Raw genomic sequence first — 17482 nt, 5'->3', positions numbered from 1 at the left:
TTGCCTAATTACAGTGCAGGCTATTGCCTCTATCACCCCTGACTTGTCTCCTTTGAGTGCACTAATCGCAAATATTCAAGGTCTCCTAGCTGGAAGTGAGGAATTCACCCTCCTCTATGCTCCTCGTCAGGCCAATATAATGGCTCATAGGTTGGCTAACTTTAGTTTTGATTCCAACGTCCATCTTGAATGGTTTGTTAATGCTCCATAATTTATCCTGGATGCCCTTATGTACGATTTTAATCGTATCTAGTAATAAAATTTAGTCTTTCGTAAAAAAAAAAGATATTTGAAGATTGAAGTCTCAAATATGAATATGGGCATGAACTTGGGTTTGTAATCATTTTTCATTATATTGATTGGGGCAACGAATCTGGGCATTCTTTTATTTAACTAATGTTGTTTTTGGAGAATAGGTTGGTGATAATTTGATATCAGTCCCTTTCAGCTTTTCGAAATAATCAACATCATTTTTAATATCTATCCCTTTTTTGCCATAACTTTTTCTTGATAATTTCTCAATTTCAGCTGTGAGTTAAAGGGAGAGGAGATTGAGACAATGAAAAATTAAGGTATCATACTCCAAAAATTTACTAGCAAAACTTTGGCTTTTCTTTTTTGCAAAAGCAAAAACATTCAAAGAAAAAAAATTGTGCATTATGGATGCTTGAGTTGTGGAATGAATAACAAAGAGTGTACATTGAAAATATTAGAAAATTAAGTAGGTATGCTGATTACAATTTAGAATGTGTGGATTTTACTAAAAAAAATATCCATAGATTTTGCGAAGATTTGGTATAGCTTTGATATTAGATATTTATAATATCATTGTTGTTAATTCAGTGACCATGATTTTATTTCGGATATATTTTTCAAAGATATTTCTCATCAGTATTATATATTATGCCCCTCACTCCCCCAAACTCTAATACAAAAAAACCTTACAATTAAGCCGTTGCAAATGAAATGTGGAACAATGATCAAGTCCCAACGTTTTAGCTAAAAATTTCATGTCCAGGGGCAGTTAGAGTGCGATCTTAAACATGATTCAGAAATTAGTATAAGCAATGTTTACTCATTTTATGTCGTTGCCAATTAACTAGACGAAATGTAACCAGATGATGGATTGCTTGGCTAAATATGCTCTTGTTTGTTCTGGTTTTAATATCTGATGGATGTAATCATGCATGTAGGCTAAAATTTGCTAACCTTATCCCATTGGTGATGATGCAATTTCTCCTCTGATTGAACAAAATTTACTGGGGCCAATTTCTCCTTTGAATGAACCTTAATTTCCCAAGATTACTTTCATCACGATCAATCTACCTTTGTAGGCCCTAAAATTGTAAAGATTTTCATCAAATTATACGTTCCTTTCGTACTGTAAAAAACTGCATTATGAACCGTTATTCTTCGTCCTTGTCATTAATTTCAAATCACCTGCTTAATTAAAATGGAACTTTAACCTAAAACTATGCAAATACAAGACCGAAAAATGTTTGGTACGACCAGAGAGTCAAATGTCGTCGTAATTCCCGATAGGACCTGGTGGCCTCCAAACCCTAAATAGCTTTTGTCCGAGCGGTGGGAGACAAATTTCGTAGATTTCAGGCAGGGCCCACGCGTCTTGAAATGGACGGCTACGATCCCTTGACTCCGCGAGATCTCTGCCCTAATCAAAGTCAATCTCTCTATCTTCTTCGGTAACCGGAGTCAATTTCTGTGTTTACCGTCGAGGTTAAAAAACCGATAATAATGAAGGAGGTCGCGTGTTTCGGACGCGACTGCGGATCACGTGGACTCTGTCAGTAGGTAGGGTTTGACATGGGCTGGGGACGAAGATGATGATGACAACAACGACGAAGAAGACGAAGAAGAAGAAGAAGGAGGAGGAGGAGAGAAACGCTTTGGTCTTCCAGGGAGAAACGGACACGTGGACTGTAACAGCCGAAGACGAGTAAATTGGCGTCGATCGGTTTCTGTCAACCCGCATTTAACCACGCACAGTAAACAAATAAATTACGGATTTATGACGATGTGAAAATTCACAATATCCAATGCTGCACTTCTAGAGAGAGAGAGAGAGAGAGAGAGTGGTACTGGTTCTGAAGTTCTGTAGCTCTGTAGCTCTCTACAGATCAAAAGCAAAGAAGAAGGGTAAGACCAAGAGGAGCCATTCTTTGCTTTTCCTTTCATTCCTCTAAACAACACCGACACTCACTTCAGGTTTATGCTGGTGACACTACTCTTTCTCTTTATCTGCCTATCTAATATTCTGTAATTTCACGGTCTCTCATTTAATTTTGTTGGTAGTATTTCTTTTCCTCTGTATTTAATGGTGTATTTTCTCAAATGGTTCTTTCATTGATGTTTTTGACTGAAATGGGGTGTTTTTGAATATTACTTGGTGTTGTTTTTGGGTATGAAAATATATTTCATCTCCTTTTTGACAGAATTTCCAACCTTGGTATTTCATTTCCCAGTAAGTGTTTTCACCTGCATGCCCAGTTTAGTTCTGTGATCTGGGTATTTTGAAGCTGTTTAAATTTGATGTACTGGTATAGTGGAGAGTGAAGAGACGTACTGATCGAAGAGAAAAGCAAAACTATTTCTTGTATTTTTCTGACAAAAGTTGTTTTTACATGTAGCTGTTTCAAGCACTATAGAAACTGTACTTTTTAGTAGCAAGTGATCTCAATCGGTGTTTACACAAAATGTATGGGGATTGCCAAGTAATGTCAACCATGGGAGGCGGGAACGTAGTCAACTCTGAAACCCTCTTTTCCTCGCCGATCCAAAACCCTAACTTCAACTTCATGCCTTTCCAGCCTTTCTCTTCCATCCTTCCGGTAAATCCTTGTATTCCTTTTCCATTTTCTTAGTTTAACATCTTGATTCCTTTTTTTATTTAATTCTGACATAAATTTTCCATGAGCAGAAGGAAGAAACTGGGCTTATGACTAGAGGAAAGGAAGAGATGATGGAGAGTGGGTCTGGGAGTGAACATGCTGAAGAAAAGTACTCCGGCAACGAACAAGAGACCGAAGAACAACTGCAACAACAGCCTCCCAAAAAGAAACGCTACCATCGCCATACCGCTCACCAGATCCAGGAAATGGAAAAGTACTACACAGACCACAATTCCCTTTCCCGCTACTTGTTTTCCCCAATGCGGGGTGAGATTTCAGTGCGGCACTCATCCGAACTGAAATTCCGCATTGGAAACTTTGTTACCTACCATTTGTTAGGGTAATGATGTTCTTGTTTTATGTTCATGCAGTTTATTTAAGGAGTGTCCACACCCAGATGACAAGCAGAGGCAAAAGCTGAGCCTAGATCTGGGGCTGAAACCACGCCAGGTCAAGTTTTGGTTTCAAAATCGCCGAACCCAAATGAAGGTAATCGAGCACTTTCATTTATTTCTTCGACTATGGTTTAATTTCATTACTAGTGGTTTGACATAACCATAAGGTTAAAAGCACGAGTCCCAAGATAGCGCGTAATTCATAAAACCTATAAACAGTTGAAAAACCTAAGGTGCCATAATCATGCTTTGTATTTTCTGAAATTATTTCCAACCTTATAATTAATAATACAGTCTGTATTCCATTATATGTATGCATGTACAATAAAAGCTAAGCAGAAAATTTATCTATGTCAATGTGTGTTTATATGCTCAATGTTTATCTTGTTAAGCTGACTAATTAATTACTGATGTTTTTAGGCACAACAAGACCGGGCTGATAATGCCATGCTTAGAGCTGAAAATGATACCCTAAAGAATGAGAATTACAGGCTTCAAGCTGCACTGCGCAACATTATATGCCCTAACTGTGGAGGCGCGGCTATGATTGGGGACATTGCCTTGGATGAACACCAACTTCGTCTCGAAAATGCTAGACTCCGAGAAGAGGTATGCAATTCCATTGTAGCTATGGCAGGAAATTGTATTTGGTAAAATAGTTGAATATTTGTATTGATTCCTAAATTGCTTTTAAGTGGAATTGTGCATTTGATGTCTTCCTTTTGAGTGGAAATGGATAGAAATAAGGCATTTATTTACTTTATGTAAGTGGGGTAAAACCAATGCGGACATTTATTGCAATATAAATTGGAAATTAAAATTTGAAAAAACAAAATAGAAAGCAGGTTTAGATTTGTAATCTATAAGAGAGAAGATTGTAGGTAATTAAATTAAAATGAATTCAATGTTCTGCCAATTTGAATAACCCAAATGTTAAAACCCAAATCTTGAGAAACCAGATAGTACTATGCAACTGATTTAATGAAATATATTTATCGAGGAAGAACTGCTAACAATAGTTTTTTGGAATGTCTACTTAATTAGACACTTGTTGCTTAATACTTTTGAGCAGATAAAGAGTATAATTTGATAAATAGAATAACTTGAAATCTGAATTTCGATGATTGATTGCTATTATGAGCATGCATTACTAGAGTGCATTCGTAAGACTTCAATAATTCTCTATAACTATTTATGCATTTGGGAATTTATACAAGATTTGTTTGTTTTATAGTTGGAACGAGTTTGTTGCCTCTCCGGGTACCCTGGGGGCCGGCAAATTCAAACCATGGGACCAGCAGCCCCTCTAATGGCGGCATCTTTGGACTTGGACATGAATATCTATTCAAGGCATTTACCAGACCCAATGATGAGTTCTTGTACTGATCATCATATGATTCCCATGAGTATTTTGCCACCAGAGCCTTCTCACTTCCCTGAGGGAGGTCTGTTGTTAGATGATGAGAAGACGCTTGCAATGAAGCTCGCTGCTTCATCCCTCGAAGAACTTGTTAAGATGTGCACTGCTAGTGAGCCTCTTTGGATGAAAAACAGTGACAATGGAATGGAAATGCTTAATGCTGAAGAACGAGCTCGTATGTTCCCATGGCCTTTGAACTTCAAGCAGAACTCAAGTGATTTAAGAACTGAAGCTACTCGTGATACTGCTGTGGTCATAATGAATAGCATTAATCTTGTGGATGCCTTCCTTGATGCTAATAAGTGGACGGAATTGTTTCCTTCTATTGTTTCCAAAGCAAAAACAGTTCAAGTTATCTCAGCAGATCCTTCTGGTCAAGCAAATGGTTCACTTCAGCTGGTAAGGGAAGTATTTAACATGTTTACTTACAATCAAGAAGCAATTCCTGCTTATTAAAAAATCACAGTTAGACATACGCACAAATATTACTTTCATTTTAAAGCCTGTGTTGGACTGAGATTTGTAGCCAAGAAGAAACTAATCCTTACTTTTAATGTAGTATGATCATACGGCTGAGTTGCTTGCTAATTAATTGTGCAGATGTATGCGGAATTGCAAGTTGTATCTCCTCTGGTGCCAACTAGAGAAGCTCATTTTCTGCGCTATTGTCAACAAAATGAAGAGGAGGGAAGTTGGGCAATTGTCGATTTCCCAATTGATAGTTTCCATGGTAGCTTCCAACCTTCCTTTCCCAGGTACAAGAGATGGCCTTCCGGCTGTCTCATCCAAGATATGCCCAATGGATACTCAAGGGTACGTAGTTTGCCTTTTTCACTTTTTTCATCATTCATTCAATTATTCTGCTTGTGTACATTTATGTCCTTTTAATTATTAGTGTTTTAATACTCTCTTAAGGTGTTTTCAGTGAAAGAAAAATTTTCTTCAATGCAGGTTACCTGGGTAGAACATGCAGAGGTAGAGGAGAAGCCTGTCCATCAAATATTCAGTCACTATGTTTACAGTGGGATGGCTTTTGGGGCGCATAGATGGTTAGCTGTTTTACAGAGGCAATGTGAAAGGGTTGCAAGTCTCATGGCCCGAAATATATCAGACCTCGGAGGTGAAAAAAAATTCTTTTCCTTCTAATGACAATCAAAGACTAATATACATTGATTCATAGATATATATCAGAATCAGGTAATGCTATACACAACTAAACGAGTTGCTTGAGGAATTTTGTAGATAGAACGAATGTTGAGTGGGGATCAATTGCCTTGACATGCTCTTAATTAATATCATATGGATCTGAGGGTGCAAAAAAATTCTAGATTCTAGACCCTTTCTGATAGATATTGTAGGGGTTCATTCCAAGTTTCAATTATTTCTTGTAAGAAGTAATAATAATGTCATATTTGTGTTGCTGTAAGTATGGATCTATCTTATGGGAAACTTGCATTTTCTTATGATGTAATAGTTGTGATTAACATATATATGACTCCTTGGCTTCATATATACAGTGATACCTTCTCCTGAGGCAAGAAGGAATTTGATGAGACTTGCCCAGAGAATGATAAGAACATTCAGTGTGAACATGAGCACATCCGGTGGGCAGGCATGGACGGCTCTATCGGATTCCCCAGATGACACTATTCGAATAACCACAAGGAAAGTCTCAGAGGCTGGCCAACCCAATGGAGTCATTCTCAGTGCAGTTTCCACCACTTGGCTTCCTTATTCTCACTACCGTGTCTTTGAGCTCTTAAGGGACGAACGTCGCAGAGCTCAGGTACTAGCTAGTATCAATTGGTCATATTAATTTGAGTAGTAATTCATTTTATCCGCTGAATTTGTCATCTATTAGTTGAGTAATTATCAACTTGTTGCATCTGTTATCTGTGCAGCTTGATGTTCTTTCCAATGGAACTTCCTTGCAAGAAGTGGCTCACATTGCCAATGGCTCTCATCCTGGAAATTGCATTTCTGTTCTTCGCGTTAATGTAAGTTACACCACTGAATTTTGTTTCTCATTATACTTTGTACATTTTTTAGTGGGAAAAATTCAAATTTCAAAAAAAAAAAAAGGAGGGTTCCTTGAAATTTTCATTTTGTACCATCGTTGTCTATAGTACCACTTGGTTTGAGCCTCATTTTCAGTCTATTCAATTGCTTGTACCCCTCTAATTATTAACAGGAAAAATAGTATTTATTATTTTGTGGGAATGCAGGTAGCTAGCAACTCAACGCAGAACATAGAGCTGATGCTACAAGAGAGTTGCACCGATCCGTCAGGAAGCCTAGTTGTGTACGCAACCATGGACGTGAACGACATCCAATTGGCAATGAGCGGAGAGGATCCATCCTGCATTCCCATCCTTCCTCTAGGGTTTGCCATTGTCCCAGTTGAGTCCACTACCGAGAGTACTACTACAACATCCCCGTCAGCCCAAGACAGCCGCAACTCGGGTTGCCTTATGACGGTGGGACTCCAAGTTGTTGCCAGCCCAAACCCTTCTGCAAAGCTCAACCTCTCCACCGTCACTGCCATTAACAACCACCTGTGCAACTCGGTCCAGCAGATCATCTCAGCTCTCGGCAACACCACCACAACAACTACTGATAATGGCAACACTGTTGGTGGTGGTGGCTCTTGCTCCGAGCCAACTGCTGCGAGCTCCAAGTAGTAATTTCCGATTTAGGGTTTGCAGTTGGGGAACAGTTTTTTGTTTTCAAATGGTAGTTTCTGTGGGAATGGGAAGAAAGGTGGTGAGGCCTTTTAGTAAATAAGAGAAATCAAGATGGTTTAGCTATTGGGAATGGTGGTAGTTGTTAGGTAGGTGAGGAAGACTGTGCATCATTACTGCTGCTTTATGTGTGTGGTTGATTGAATAGAAGGAGTCAAGAGCGCACCATAAGAGAACCCTTGGTTTCTGGTCAGGTTCTGGAAAGCTTTTGTATTAAAGACGATGGACCTTACCAGTCAGCAAGGGTGGTGGTTCGGGTATTGACTTCTCCTTGTCTCTGTTTTTTATTTGGCTTTTGTATTTATGATAAAGATCGAATTCAATGCTTCTGCAATTTATGTTGGTCATCTACAAGATTTGCCATCATCTCTCTCTCTCTCTCTCTCTCTCTCTCTGCAAACAAGCACAAACTTGATTGTTTGGTACTTGTACAAAAATAATTTGTTACTATGCACGAAACACTTTTAAAGAAACCAAGTTGGACTACAAGCATGCTAAACATAAGAGAAAGTAACACAAATTATATTATTGCAGAGGTTTTCTGATTAGTTCAGTCATTCTAGATCTTCTTACTTGTAAGTTACCAACGATGCATTCCCCAAAGATCATCCAAACCCAATTAGGGGTGTTGGAGATTGTTTCGGAATTAACCGCCCAATAATATCCAAAATGACCGATCCATTAATACTTTCTATGCGATGTCCGCGTATTCGTTCTCATTTAGGCCTCATTTGGTTCACGGAAATGAAAGTAATTCCTTTGTCTTTCCCATGGGAAGGGAAATGAAATTTCTCAAGAACTTTCCATTCTCATGTTTGGCAACATAAAAAAAGTTATCAGGAAAGTTGTTAAAAAGTTTGTAAATAATGTAATAAAGTAATATGTTGTGGGTAATAAATGCAAGGAAAGAAGGGGGGAAAGTGATTCTTTTAGGAAAATTATAAAATTTGTAGAAATTTATAAAAGATGGAATCTTTAATTCCATCAATCTAAAATTTCATTAATTGCAATTTCTGTTGTTTGGTTGTATCTATTTAGGATTTGCAATGTGTAATAAATTAAGAAAGTTTAAAACAAATAAAAAAATAAAATAGAAAAAAGCTTCGTTTTGGAAATAAAAATTGAATACTACAAAGAATTCGTAAATGACACATATTTTGGTGGAAATTGAAGTGAGGAATTTAAATAATGAATTCCTTCGATTTTTTCCACAGAGAAATTTAAAATTTTCAATCTAATAATGCCGAACGACAGAATTGAGTTTTAGGAATTATGAAATCCTGACTTTCAATTAAATTCCATCATTTTTTCCCTCATCCAAACATCGTTTAAAATTTCCAATCTGATAGGTTTAGGGGAAGGAATCATTTTCCCCCTTATTTTCCCTTTCTTCAGAAAAGAAAATCCTTTCCTTTTGCATCCCAAACGCAAAAAAGAAACAAATTTCCTTTTCTGATGTTTACTTTCCGTGAACCAAATGCGGCCTTAGTGTTGGAGATTTTCATGTTGCAATTATTTCATTTCGAAAAAGAGTGTTTCTATTGGGACCTCCAAATCTGCTTACTTGATCTCACTCTATTATGAATTATTAAATGACATATATAACCTACTATAAAATGACTATTAAGGACATAATTATTCCAAAAAAATAAATATTACATTGATTTTCTCTAGACTTTCCAATTCAATAATATTATATTGTATTCTTTATTATTTTCCTTATCTATTTTCATTTTTCCTACATACTCATTAAAGCATTATATATATTTAATAATAATTAAAACTATGATTAAGATCATGTGACTTAAAAATGTATGATATACATGATGAATGCATATTGGTGAAGGAAAACAAAATAAATCATATTACGACCTAAATCTAAGTCTATCCATTATATTTCCGAACAAAACAAAAAATGAGCTAGAAAAATTGATGCGGCTAAAATAGCCTCACAATTTAACCCTGCAAAATGTAGTTGTCAGTATAGGATAAGCAGTGATCGTTCAGTCCGGGGATTGTAGGGTAAACAAAAAGGTCAATTAACAAATAAAAGAATAAAATGGGGGGTTTTGAAATTTGGTTCCTAATCTACTTAAAATAAAAACAAAACAAATAAAACTATATACAATGATCAACTTCCCTAACCTAGACCAATACCACTCGGAAATTACTAAGTGTAAAAACAGAAAATCCATTTCAACATGCTACAAAAACGTGCCCATCTTAAATGCCTAGATAAGAGCCCAAATTAAAAGCCTCAGCGGATCAATCCATTTATCTAATTCGTTCTAATGTAGGCTTAGATCGGAAAAGTCCTTACCAAGCCCAATACTACTAATTTTCGAAAACACTCAGCGTAGTTCTCTTAACTAGTAGTATTATCTAACCCTCGAATCAACTCACACGTGTAAATTAACCATTACACATAGAATTTAACACGTAATTTTTAGAATCGTTTAACCATTGAACATGGTTTTTACCACTTTTTAGAACTAATTGCTACTTGTTTAACTCAGCGCCTTAACAAATAACAATTACTCTTGGCAAATTAATCAAACACACAAGAACTCTCACCGTTATTCTAGCATGCAAACTTATTAACCTAACTCTGAAAATTACCTAAACACGTAAAAGGGCACAAGATAACATGCATCATAAAAGAATTCTCAAAATTAACTCAATAATAAACTGAAAATCTCAAAAATATTAATAAAAATATTCTGAAAATTTCATGTCTCCAATTACACAACTCCCAAATCCAAACACACAAAACCGAAACAAAAATTGTAAGTAGAGTCATAGTTACACTTTGAAGCTAGCTTTCCTCAGCGGCTTAGCAACAAGGTGATGAACTCGTCTCTACTATGGTGGTGGAGCGTCCTTGACTCAGCGCCTAAGAACTTCGTAGATTGATGGAAGGATGGTGGTCACGATCTTGTAGGTGTTGGAAGTTTGAGAAGTGAATTGGGCAGAGTCTTGGAATAGTTTTTGGCCAGGAAGTGATAGGCGTCGCCTATTTATAGGGGGCATTGGTTGGCTTTTGTCGATCATACCCTTCATCATTTGGACGGATGCGATTGCATCATAATTCCTTTAATTTCCCAACTGAAACGTCTCCTTTATGGCCTTAACTCCTCTCATAATGGGGCGGTTCCTTTAATTTCCAAGCTGAAACGTCTTTCTCTTATTGATTTTACAGCTGAAACATCTTTCTCCTTTATTTCCCTTCTTCATTGGTCAAACGTTAATGCTTTATTTTCTGATTCCATCGTTGTTGTTTCCAAGAGCTCCACCAGGCAAGGTTTCCTACAACAAGCAGGAGAATATCAGAATTTTCTAGAGAAAATAAAGGGAATTAAAATGTAAAGACCACAAAAACGTCGACGGTGAGGAATCCTGATCCAGCTAGGATTTTTCATGAATTTTGCATTTTCTACCTATTTTACGCCAAACCCTCTACAAGACTCTAAAAACGACTCAATTACTCAAAACACGAAACTAAGGGAGAAACAAGGCTAAAATGGGGCATATACTCATTAATCATGAGGTATAGAAAAAAGAGAAAATAAAATAAATATTCAAAAAAACTTATTAATCTTCATTTTTTTGCACATCTAAAAGAGAAAGAAAAAAAAAACTACAGAATAGTTCATGTTATTTTCTTGTTAATTAGAAATTAATTTTTGAAACTCAATACCTTGTATTTGATTTTTTTTTTAATTGAAAAGGATATTTTATGTTGTCTGATTAAGGAATGGATATGTAATTAAGATTTATAGAGTAATTAAATCATTGAAATGACTAAGTTTTTTATTTTAAAGATAATAGTATGCAAATTATATGAGTGAGATTATTTGAGGAACTTTAGTGAGGTTTAGTGAGTAAATTTAGTATTTGAAAATTTGATAGGAGGTGTAAAAAGCATAAGAGGTCAAGTGAGTATATTTGAAGGTTCAAATAGAAAAACTCTTCGAAAAAATAAATGTTGTGATTAGAAAGATGAAAGTGTCACGTGCATAATTTTTTTTTATTAACTTATTGATTTTATTATTTTTTTTTTTAAAGAAGCTACTGATTTTATTGCAACACCTATGTCAATAGGTTACAATCATGAGGTAGTACATCCCTGATACAATTAGGAGCGTGGCTATACCAGGCATGTTTCTGATCAGATTCGAATCCAAGGTTGGCTAGTCTATGTGCTACTTGGTTACAAGTTCGTGGGCCAAAAGTAATCCTGACTGACGGCAGGTTGTGTAGGGCTGTGCATATATCATCAACAATACTACCAAACTCAAAGAGGGCAACACCCTCATGTGTGATCTATTGTACTGCTGCAAGACAATCAGTTTCTATAGTAGCATGCGTGAGCTGCAAATGCTGAATGAGATCCAGCCTCGCCCTGATAGCTAAAAGCTCCACTTGCTTGCCTGGCTCGCCTTGATTTTATTCTTCAGTCTTGAGCAACATGAATTAATTTCTTCTCAAACTCCCAAATTTTCAAGACTGACCCTAACCACCACTTACTTTTTTCCATCTCCCAAAGAAGGAAGAGAGGTTTGAGAATGGTGAGTAATATGGCCGTTGCGGCTAAGTAAAAGTTGAGAGGTTTCCTTTATAAGGGAAAATTCTTACTTTGAATTTCATATTTGAACTAGCCTTCATGCATGCCCTTACATGCATGCGGAAATGCGGTGCTCGCATGTGCAAGAGATGAAAATTATGTGCAATCTTGCCATTGTCATATCTGTGACAGATACGAAGCAAGAAGACCAAGATATATACGCTACTCATGTTCTAGATTTGATCCAAAATTAAAAAACTTGGTTGGAGAATTGGGAATAATACAATATAGAATATAATACATTAATAACATTGCATGATAATATATACATATTAGAACCACAACAATATGAATCTTAGATTTTTTTGCCTGCCACGATCATATGCAGCAGGTAACAGCTCTTTTTGAATCTCAGTTGATGTGTTGACACTGGAAGACAAAAATAATCATGTCAATATATAGGGCCCTCCCACTAAGGGATCCTTTTTTTTTTTATTTTAGCACCCGTTTTGTACGCGCCTCACGTGCGCGAGATATTTTTTTCAAGAAAACCTTAACGCGGGTTTCTTTATCAGGCAACATGCAGTACCGCGACGGGGCTGCAATCCTTTCCAAGACAACGATTGCTGCATTTTTCAGAGGATAAAGTCTGTCGTCGTTTCACAACGCTATCTCGACGCGGATATCAGCTATTGGCACTACAACTTTCACTGCTGTCGGCCGTTCTGCATCTGTGCCGCTGCTTCACGGTGGTTGGCTTCCACCCTAACTTGCTGCCCATCAGCGATAATCAAGTTGCTCTTCTTTCCCGTCGAGCACAGCACGGTTAGTAACCTCAACCCTAGGCATGGAGGTTTTGGCATAGAACTGTCATGGGCTAAATAATCCGACGGCAAAGCAGGCCTTGAAGATTCTGATACAACAGAGGAAACCTTCCATTATCTTCCTTTCAGAGACCAAGATTGATGATTTGGAATACATGAATTCTTTGTGTTTGCAAATTGGGTATTTGAATTGTGAGGCAATGTTCAATGAAGGTACGTAAGTCCGGTGGCGTTGCTTTATTTTGGTCTGATGGTTTGGATATTCGCTTCCAGTCTAAATAAAAAAGCCACGTTAATGTGCAGGTAAGGGAGACTGATGGGTCTGGTGTAGCATGGTGACTAACAGGGTTATACGGTAATCCAGCAATGGCAGATCGCCATTTTTCATGGGAATTGTTGTAGTCGTTATGGGCAGAGTTGGCGCTGCCTTGGGTAGTTGTCAGAGATATGAATGAGTTGCTACATGCCTATGAGAAGGAAGGCGGCGTAGTGCGCCATGAAAGGCAGATGCAGCCTTTTAGGGACGTCCTGACTTGGTGTGACCTCTTTGACCTGGGCTTTCATGGCTTGCCATTGCACGTGGTGCGAACCAGGGATGCGGAGTAGGCTGGACCGGGCTATCACCTCTATCACTTCACTTGGTCAGTGATGCGGCTAAAATAGCCTCACAATTTAACCCTGCAAAATGTAGTTGTCACTTGTCAGTATAGGATAAGCATGGATCGTTCAGTCCGGGGATTGTAGGGTACACCTACACAAAAAGGTCAATTAACAAATAAAATAATAAAATGGGGGGTTTTGAAATCTGGTTCCTAATCTACTTAAAATAAAAACGAAACAAATAAAACTATCTACAATGATCGACTTCCGTAACCTAGACCAACGACTTCTCTAACCTAGACCACTACCACTCGGAAATTATTAAGTATAAAAACAGAAAATTCATTTCAACATGCTACAAAAAGGTGCCCATCTTAAATGCCTAGATAAGAGCCCAAATGAAAAGCCTTAGCGGATCAATCCATTTATCTGATTCATTCTATTGTGAGCTTGGATCAGAAAAGTTTTTACCAAGCCCAATACTACTAATTTTCAAAAACACTTAGCGTAATTCTTTTAACTAGTAGTATTATCTAACCCTCGAATCAACTCACACGTGCAAATTAACCATTACACATAGAACTTAACACGTAATTTCCAGAATCGTTTAACTATTGAAACATGATTTTTACCACTCTTTAGAACTAATTACTATTTGTTTAACTTAGCACCTTAACAAATAACAATTACTCTTGGTAAATTAAGCAAACACACAAGAACACTTAGCATTATTCTAGCATGCAAACTTATTAACCTAACTCTGAAAATTACCTAAACACGTAAAAGGGCACAAGATTGTAACATGCATCATCAAAGAATTCTCGAAATTAACTCAATAATAAACTGAAAATCTCAAAAATATTAATAAAAATATTCTGAAAATTTCATGTCTCCAATTACACAACTCGCAAATCCAAACACACAAAACCGAAACAAAAATTGTAAGTAGAGTCATAGTTACACTTTGAAGCGTTTTCCTTAGCGGCCTGGCAACAAGGTGATGAACTCGTCTCTGCTATGGTGGTGGAGCGTCATTGACTTAGCGCCTAAGAGCTTCGTAGATTGATGGAAGGATGGTGGTCACGGTCTTGTAGGTGATGGAGGTTTGAGAAGTGAATTGGGCAGAGTTTCAAATTAGTTTTTGGCCAGGAAGTGATGCTTTAGGTGTTGAGAATGGCTGCTATTTATAGAGGGATCCTCCTCTCTTGTGATGCAATCATGGTCATTCATCTAGAGGTGATTTCTCCTCCAAATTCCCTTGATTTTCTCTTGACAAAGTCATGAAATTTCTGATCTCTTTTCCCTTGATATATTCCCTGGATATTTCTGGAGTCAATCATGCAATGCTCCTCTTTCCCTTGAAAAGTGACCGGATACATCCCTTATTCTTCTCCTTTGAATTGCACTATTCCTTCTTCCAAGAATTGTGCACACAATGAAGTAGGGGTGGCCAAACGAAACCGAAAACCGAAAAAAACAGCACCGAAAACCGAACCGTAGCCGGAAAAAACAGAACCGAAACAAAAAAACCGAACCGAACCGATTATGTTCGGTTCGGTTTTCGGTTTCGGTTAGGTGAAAACCGAACCGAACCAAACCGAACCGAACCGAAATATTGTGCAATTTTATGACCACGGTTTACCAATCCGATCGGGTTCGAAACTATTGTGAAATTTGCTAAATTTTTTACCACACGCATAATTTATTGTAATCATTGCATCCAACGGTCAGTTTTTTTATTTTCTTTGAATTTATAGAGGTTTCTCTTTGGAGTGTATGATATATAAATATAGGTTTATAAGAGTAACTAAGTTTGACGTAGTTGATCGAATTCGAAACGAGAACCAAATTGGCCAGATTTTTTACAACCACCATAAAACATTACAATCTCTCCATCGAGTGGTTGGTTTCTCCAAATTCATTTTTCTCTTTATGGTTGCTTTAGAATGAACCTCAATAATTTAAATACAATATATAAGTCATACTACTTTAGGAGACAAATTGGTATAGGCCAATGTATTGGTAATTAAAATTGAAATTTTTATCTTATGTCAACGCACATCCATCAATGAAATATTTACAAACATGATGTAAAAAAATAAGCACGTTTCCCGGTCGTCACTTCATTGGTCAACCAAGAAAACATACAAGTGACTACGGTTGACCAATCCGATCGGGTTCGAAACTATTGTGAAATTTGCTAAATTTTTTACCACACGCATAATTTATTGTAATAATCGCATCCAACGGTCGGTTTTTTTATTTTCTTTGAATTTATAGAGGTTTCTCTTTGGAGTGTATGATATATAAATATAGGTTTATAGTTTGACCTAGTTGATCGAATTCGAAACGAGAACCAAATTGGCCGGATTTTTTACAACCACCATAAAACATTACAATCTCTCCATCGAGTGGTTGGTTTCTCCAAATTCATTTTTCTCTTCATGGTTGCTTTAGAATGAACCTCAATAATTTAAATACAATATATAAGTCATACTACTTTAGGAGACAAATTGGTATAGGCCAATGTATTGGTAATTAAAATTGAAATTTTTATCTTATGTCAACGCACATCCATCAATGAAATATTTACAAACATGATGTAAAAAAATAAACACGTTTCGCGGTCGTCACTTTATTGGTCAACCAAGAAAACATACAAGTGACTACGGTTGACCAATCCGTTCGGGTTCGAAACTATTGTGAAATTTGCTAAATTTTTAACCACACGCATAATTTATTGTAATAATCGCATCAAACGGTCGGTTTTTTTATTTTCTTTGAATTTATAGAGGTTTCTCTTTGGAGTGTATGATATATAAATATAGGTTTATAAGAGTAACTAAGTTTGACCTAGTTGATCGAATTCGAAACAAGAACCAAAGCCAACCATTTCATATAATGAAGCTTTGAAATTTGATTATGAACTACGAAGCAAGATTATTGTCTTGCCAAAAAACAAAAAAAAATTGTTTTATTGAAAAAAAAAAACTGTTTTATTGAAAGAAAAAAAAACTGAAAAAAAACCGAACCGAACCAAAAAATACACAAACCGAACCGAACCGAACCGAAAAATACACAAACCGAACCGAACCGAACCGACAATTCGGTTCGGTTTTCGGTTTCGGCCTAAAACCGAACCGATCGGAACCGAACCCACCCCTACAATGAAGTCCTATAATCAAGAAAAATCAGAATTTAATTAGAGTTTATAATCAATAAGAAATAAGATAATTAGGAATAAATATTGATTATAAACACTCCCTTTTTATCTCCACGAAATAAGAAGAATTTATGTGAATGAAATTTCTTGATTTCCTCCTTATTTTTGTGCTTCATCTTATCCTTCATGTTTCCTTGTTTTCATCACTCAAGAGTTTTCAATGGGATGGACTCGTAAATTCTCTCTTTAAAACAAGAAAATCAGAAATAGGAAAGTTCAAATGAAGAAAGTTCCCTAAAACAAAATAAAAAATATTTCCTAAAATGAAAGAGGAAAGTTTCTAAAATAACTTATCTGACATTTACACTCATTTATGCTCTTTTTCACCTCTTTTCTCCATTTTTGACCTTTTGTACCTAAAAATAGAAACTATGTTAGAGTTAGCAATTTTAAGAGAATAACTTAGCCAAATGAGGGAAAATACATATTAAAAACGTCATACTTTGTGCTCTTATCAGTCAGACATCTTTCTAGCTGCACGAGTTTTACACTTGCCTCCAGTCCATGGTGATCACATCCCAATCTTGTTGGGAGTGTTTTGTGGCAGTTCATTGAAGGTAGAGAGGCGGAGACACCGTTTTAAATTTGAGAGTTTCTGGACCCTTCACGAGGGTTACCAGAATGTGGTAAAGGCAGGTTGGGAGCCTACGGTTAATGGCTTGCCTATGCAGCAGGTTACAAGAAAAATCACCAGGTTTTCTTTGAATCATTGGCAGCGTGAGTTCTTTGGTATGAGAAGTCGTGAGATTGGATTGATGCGTGATCGGCTCCAGACTTTATTTTCTTTGCTTTTGTCTTCTGCAAAT

General features: G+C 36.7%; 1 protein-coding gene across 4 annotated transcripts; it reads left to right on the top strand.

Moving 5' to 3' along the window:
- Nucleotides 1-1891: 1891 nt before the first annotated feature.
- LOC133741733 (homeobox-leucine zipper protein HDG5-like) lies at nt 1892-7831 on the top strand. Of its 4 annotated transcripts, none has more exons than XM_062169449.1 (11): nt 1892-2157; nt 2649-2849; nt 2939-3123; nt 3281-3398; nt 3725-3913; nt 4539-5123; nt 5325-5537; nt 5676-5844; nt 6242-6510; nt 6626-6721; nt 6950-7831. In XM_062169449.1, the coding sequence occupies exons 2-11, from the start codon at nt 2715-2717 to the stop codon at nt 7403-7405; spliced, it is 2415 nt and encodes an 804-aa protein (XP_062025433.1). In that variant the 5' UTR covers nt 1892-2157; nt 2649-2714; the 3' UTR covers nt 7406-7831. The 4 variants fall into 4 exon arrangements, with proteins under 4 accessions (XP_062025433.1, XP_062025431.1, XP_062025432.1 ...); XM_062169447.1 differs by having other exon boundaries at nt 1892-2226; XM_062169448.1 differs by having other exon boundaries at nt 1892-2236.
- Nucleotides 7832-17482: the final 9651 nt, after the last annotated feature.

Source organism: Rosa rugosa, chromosome 4 (assembly GCF_958449725.1).
Source record: "Rosa rugosa chromosome 4, drRosRugo1.1, whole genome shotgun sequence".
Lineage (NCBI taxonomy): Eukaryota > Viridiplantae > Streptophyta > Magnoliopsida > Rosales > Rosaceae > Rosa > Rosa rugosa.
Note: the sequence above shows the minus strand (reverse complement) of the source record. Positions and strands in the feature narration are given on the sequence as shown.

Excerpts from the sequence above, each read along its gene's own strand:
- LOC133741733 (XM_062169449.1), top strand. The coding sequence starts at position 2,715 with ATGTATGGGGATTGCCAAGTAATGTCAACCATGGGAGGCGGGAACGTA. Across the intron at positions 3,399-3,724 it reads ATCGCCGAACCCAAATGAAG|GCACAACAAGACCGGGCTGA; the intron begins GTAATCGAGCAC and ends TGATGTTTTTAG. Across the intron at positions 3,914-4,538 it reads ATGCTAGACTCCGAGAAGAG|TTGGAACGAGTTTGTTGCCT; the intron begins GTATGCAATTCC and ends TTTGTTTTATAG.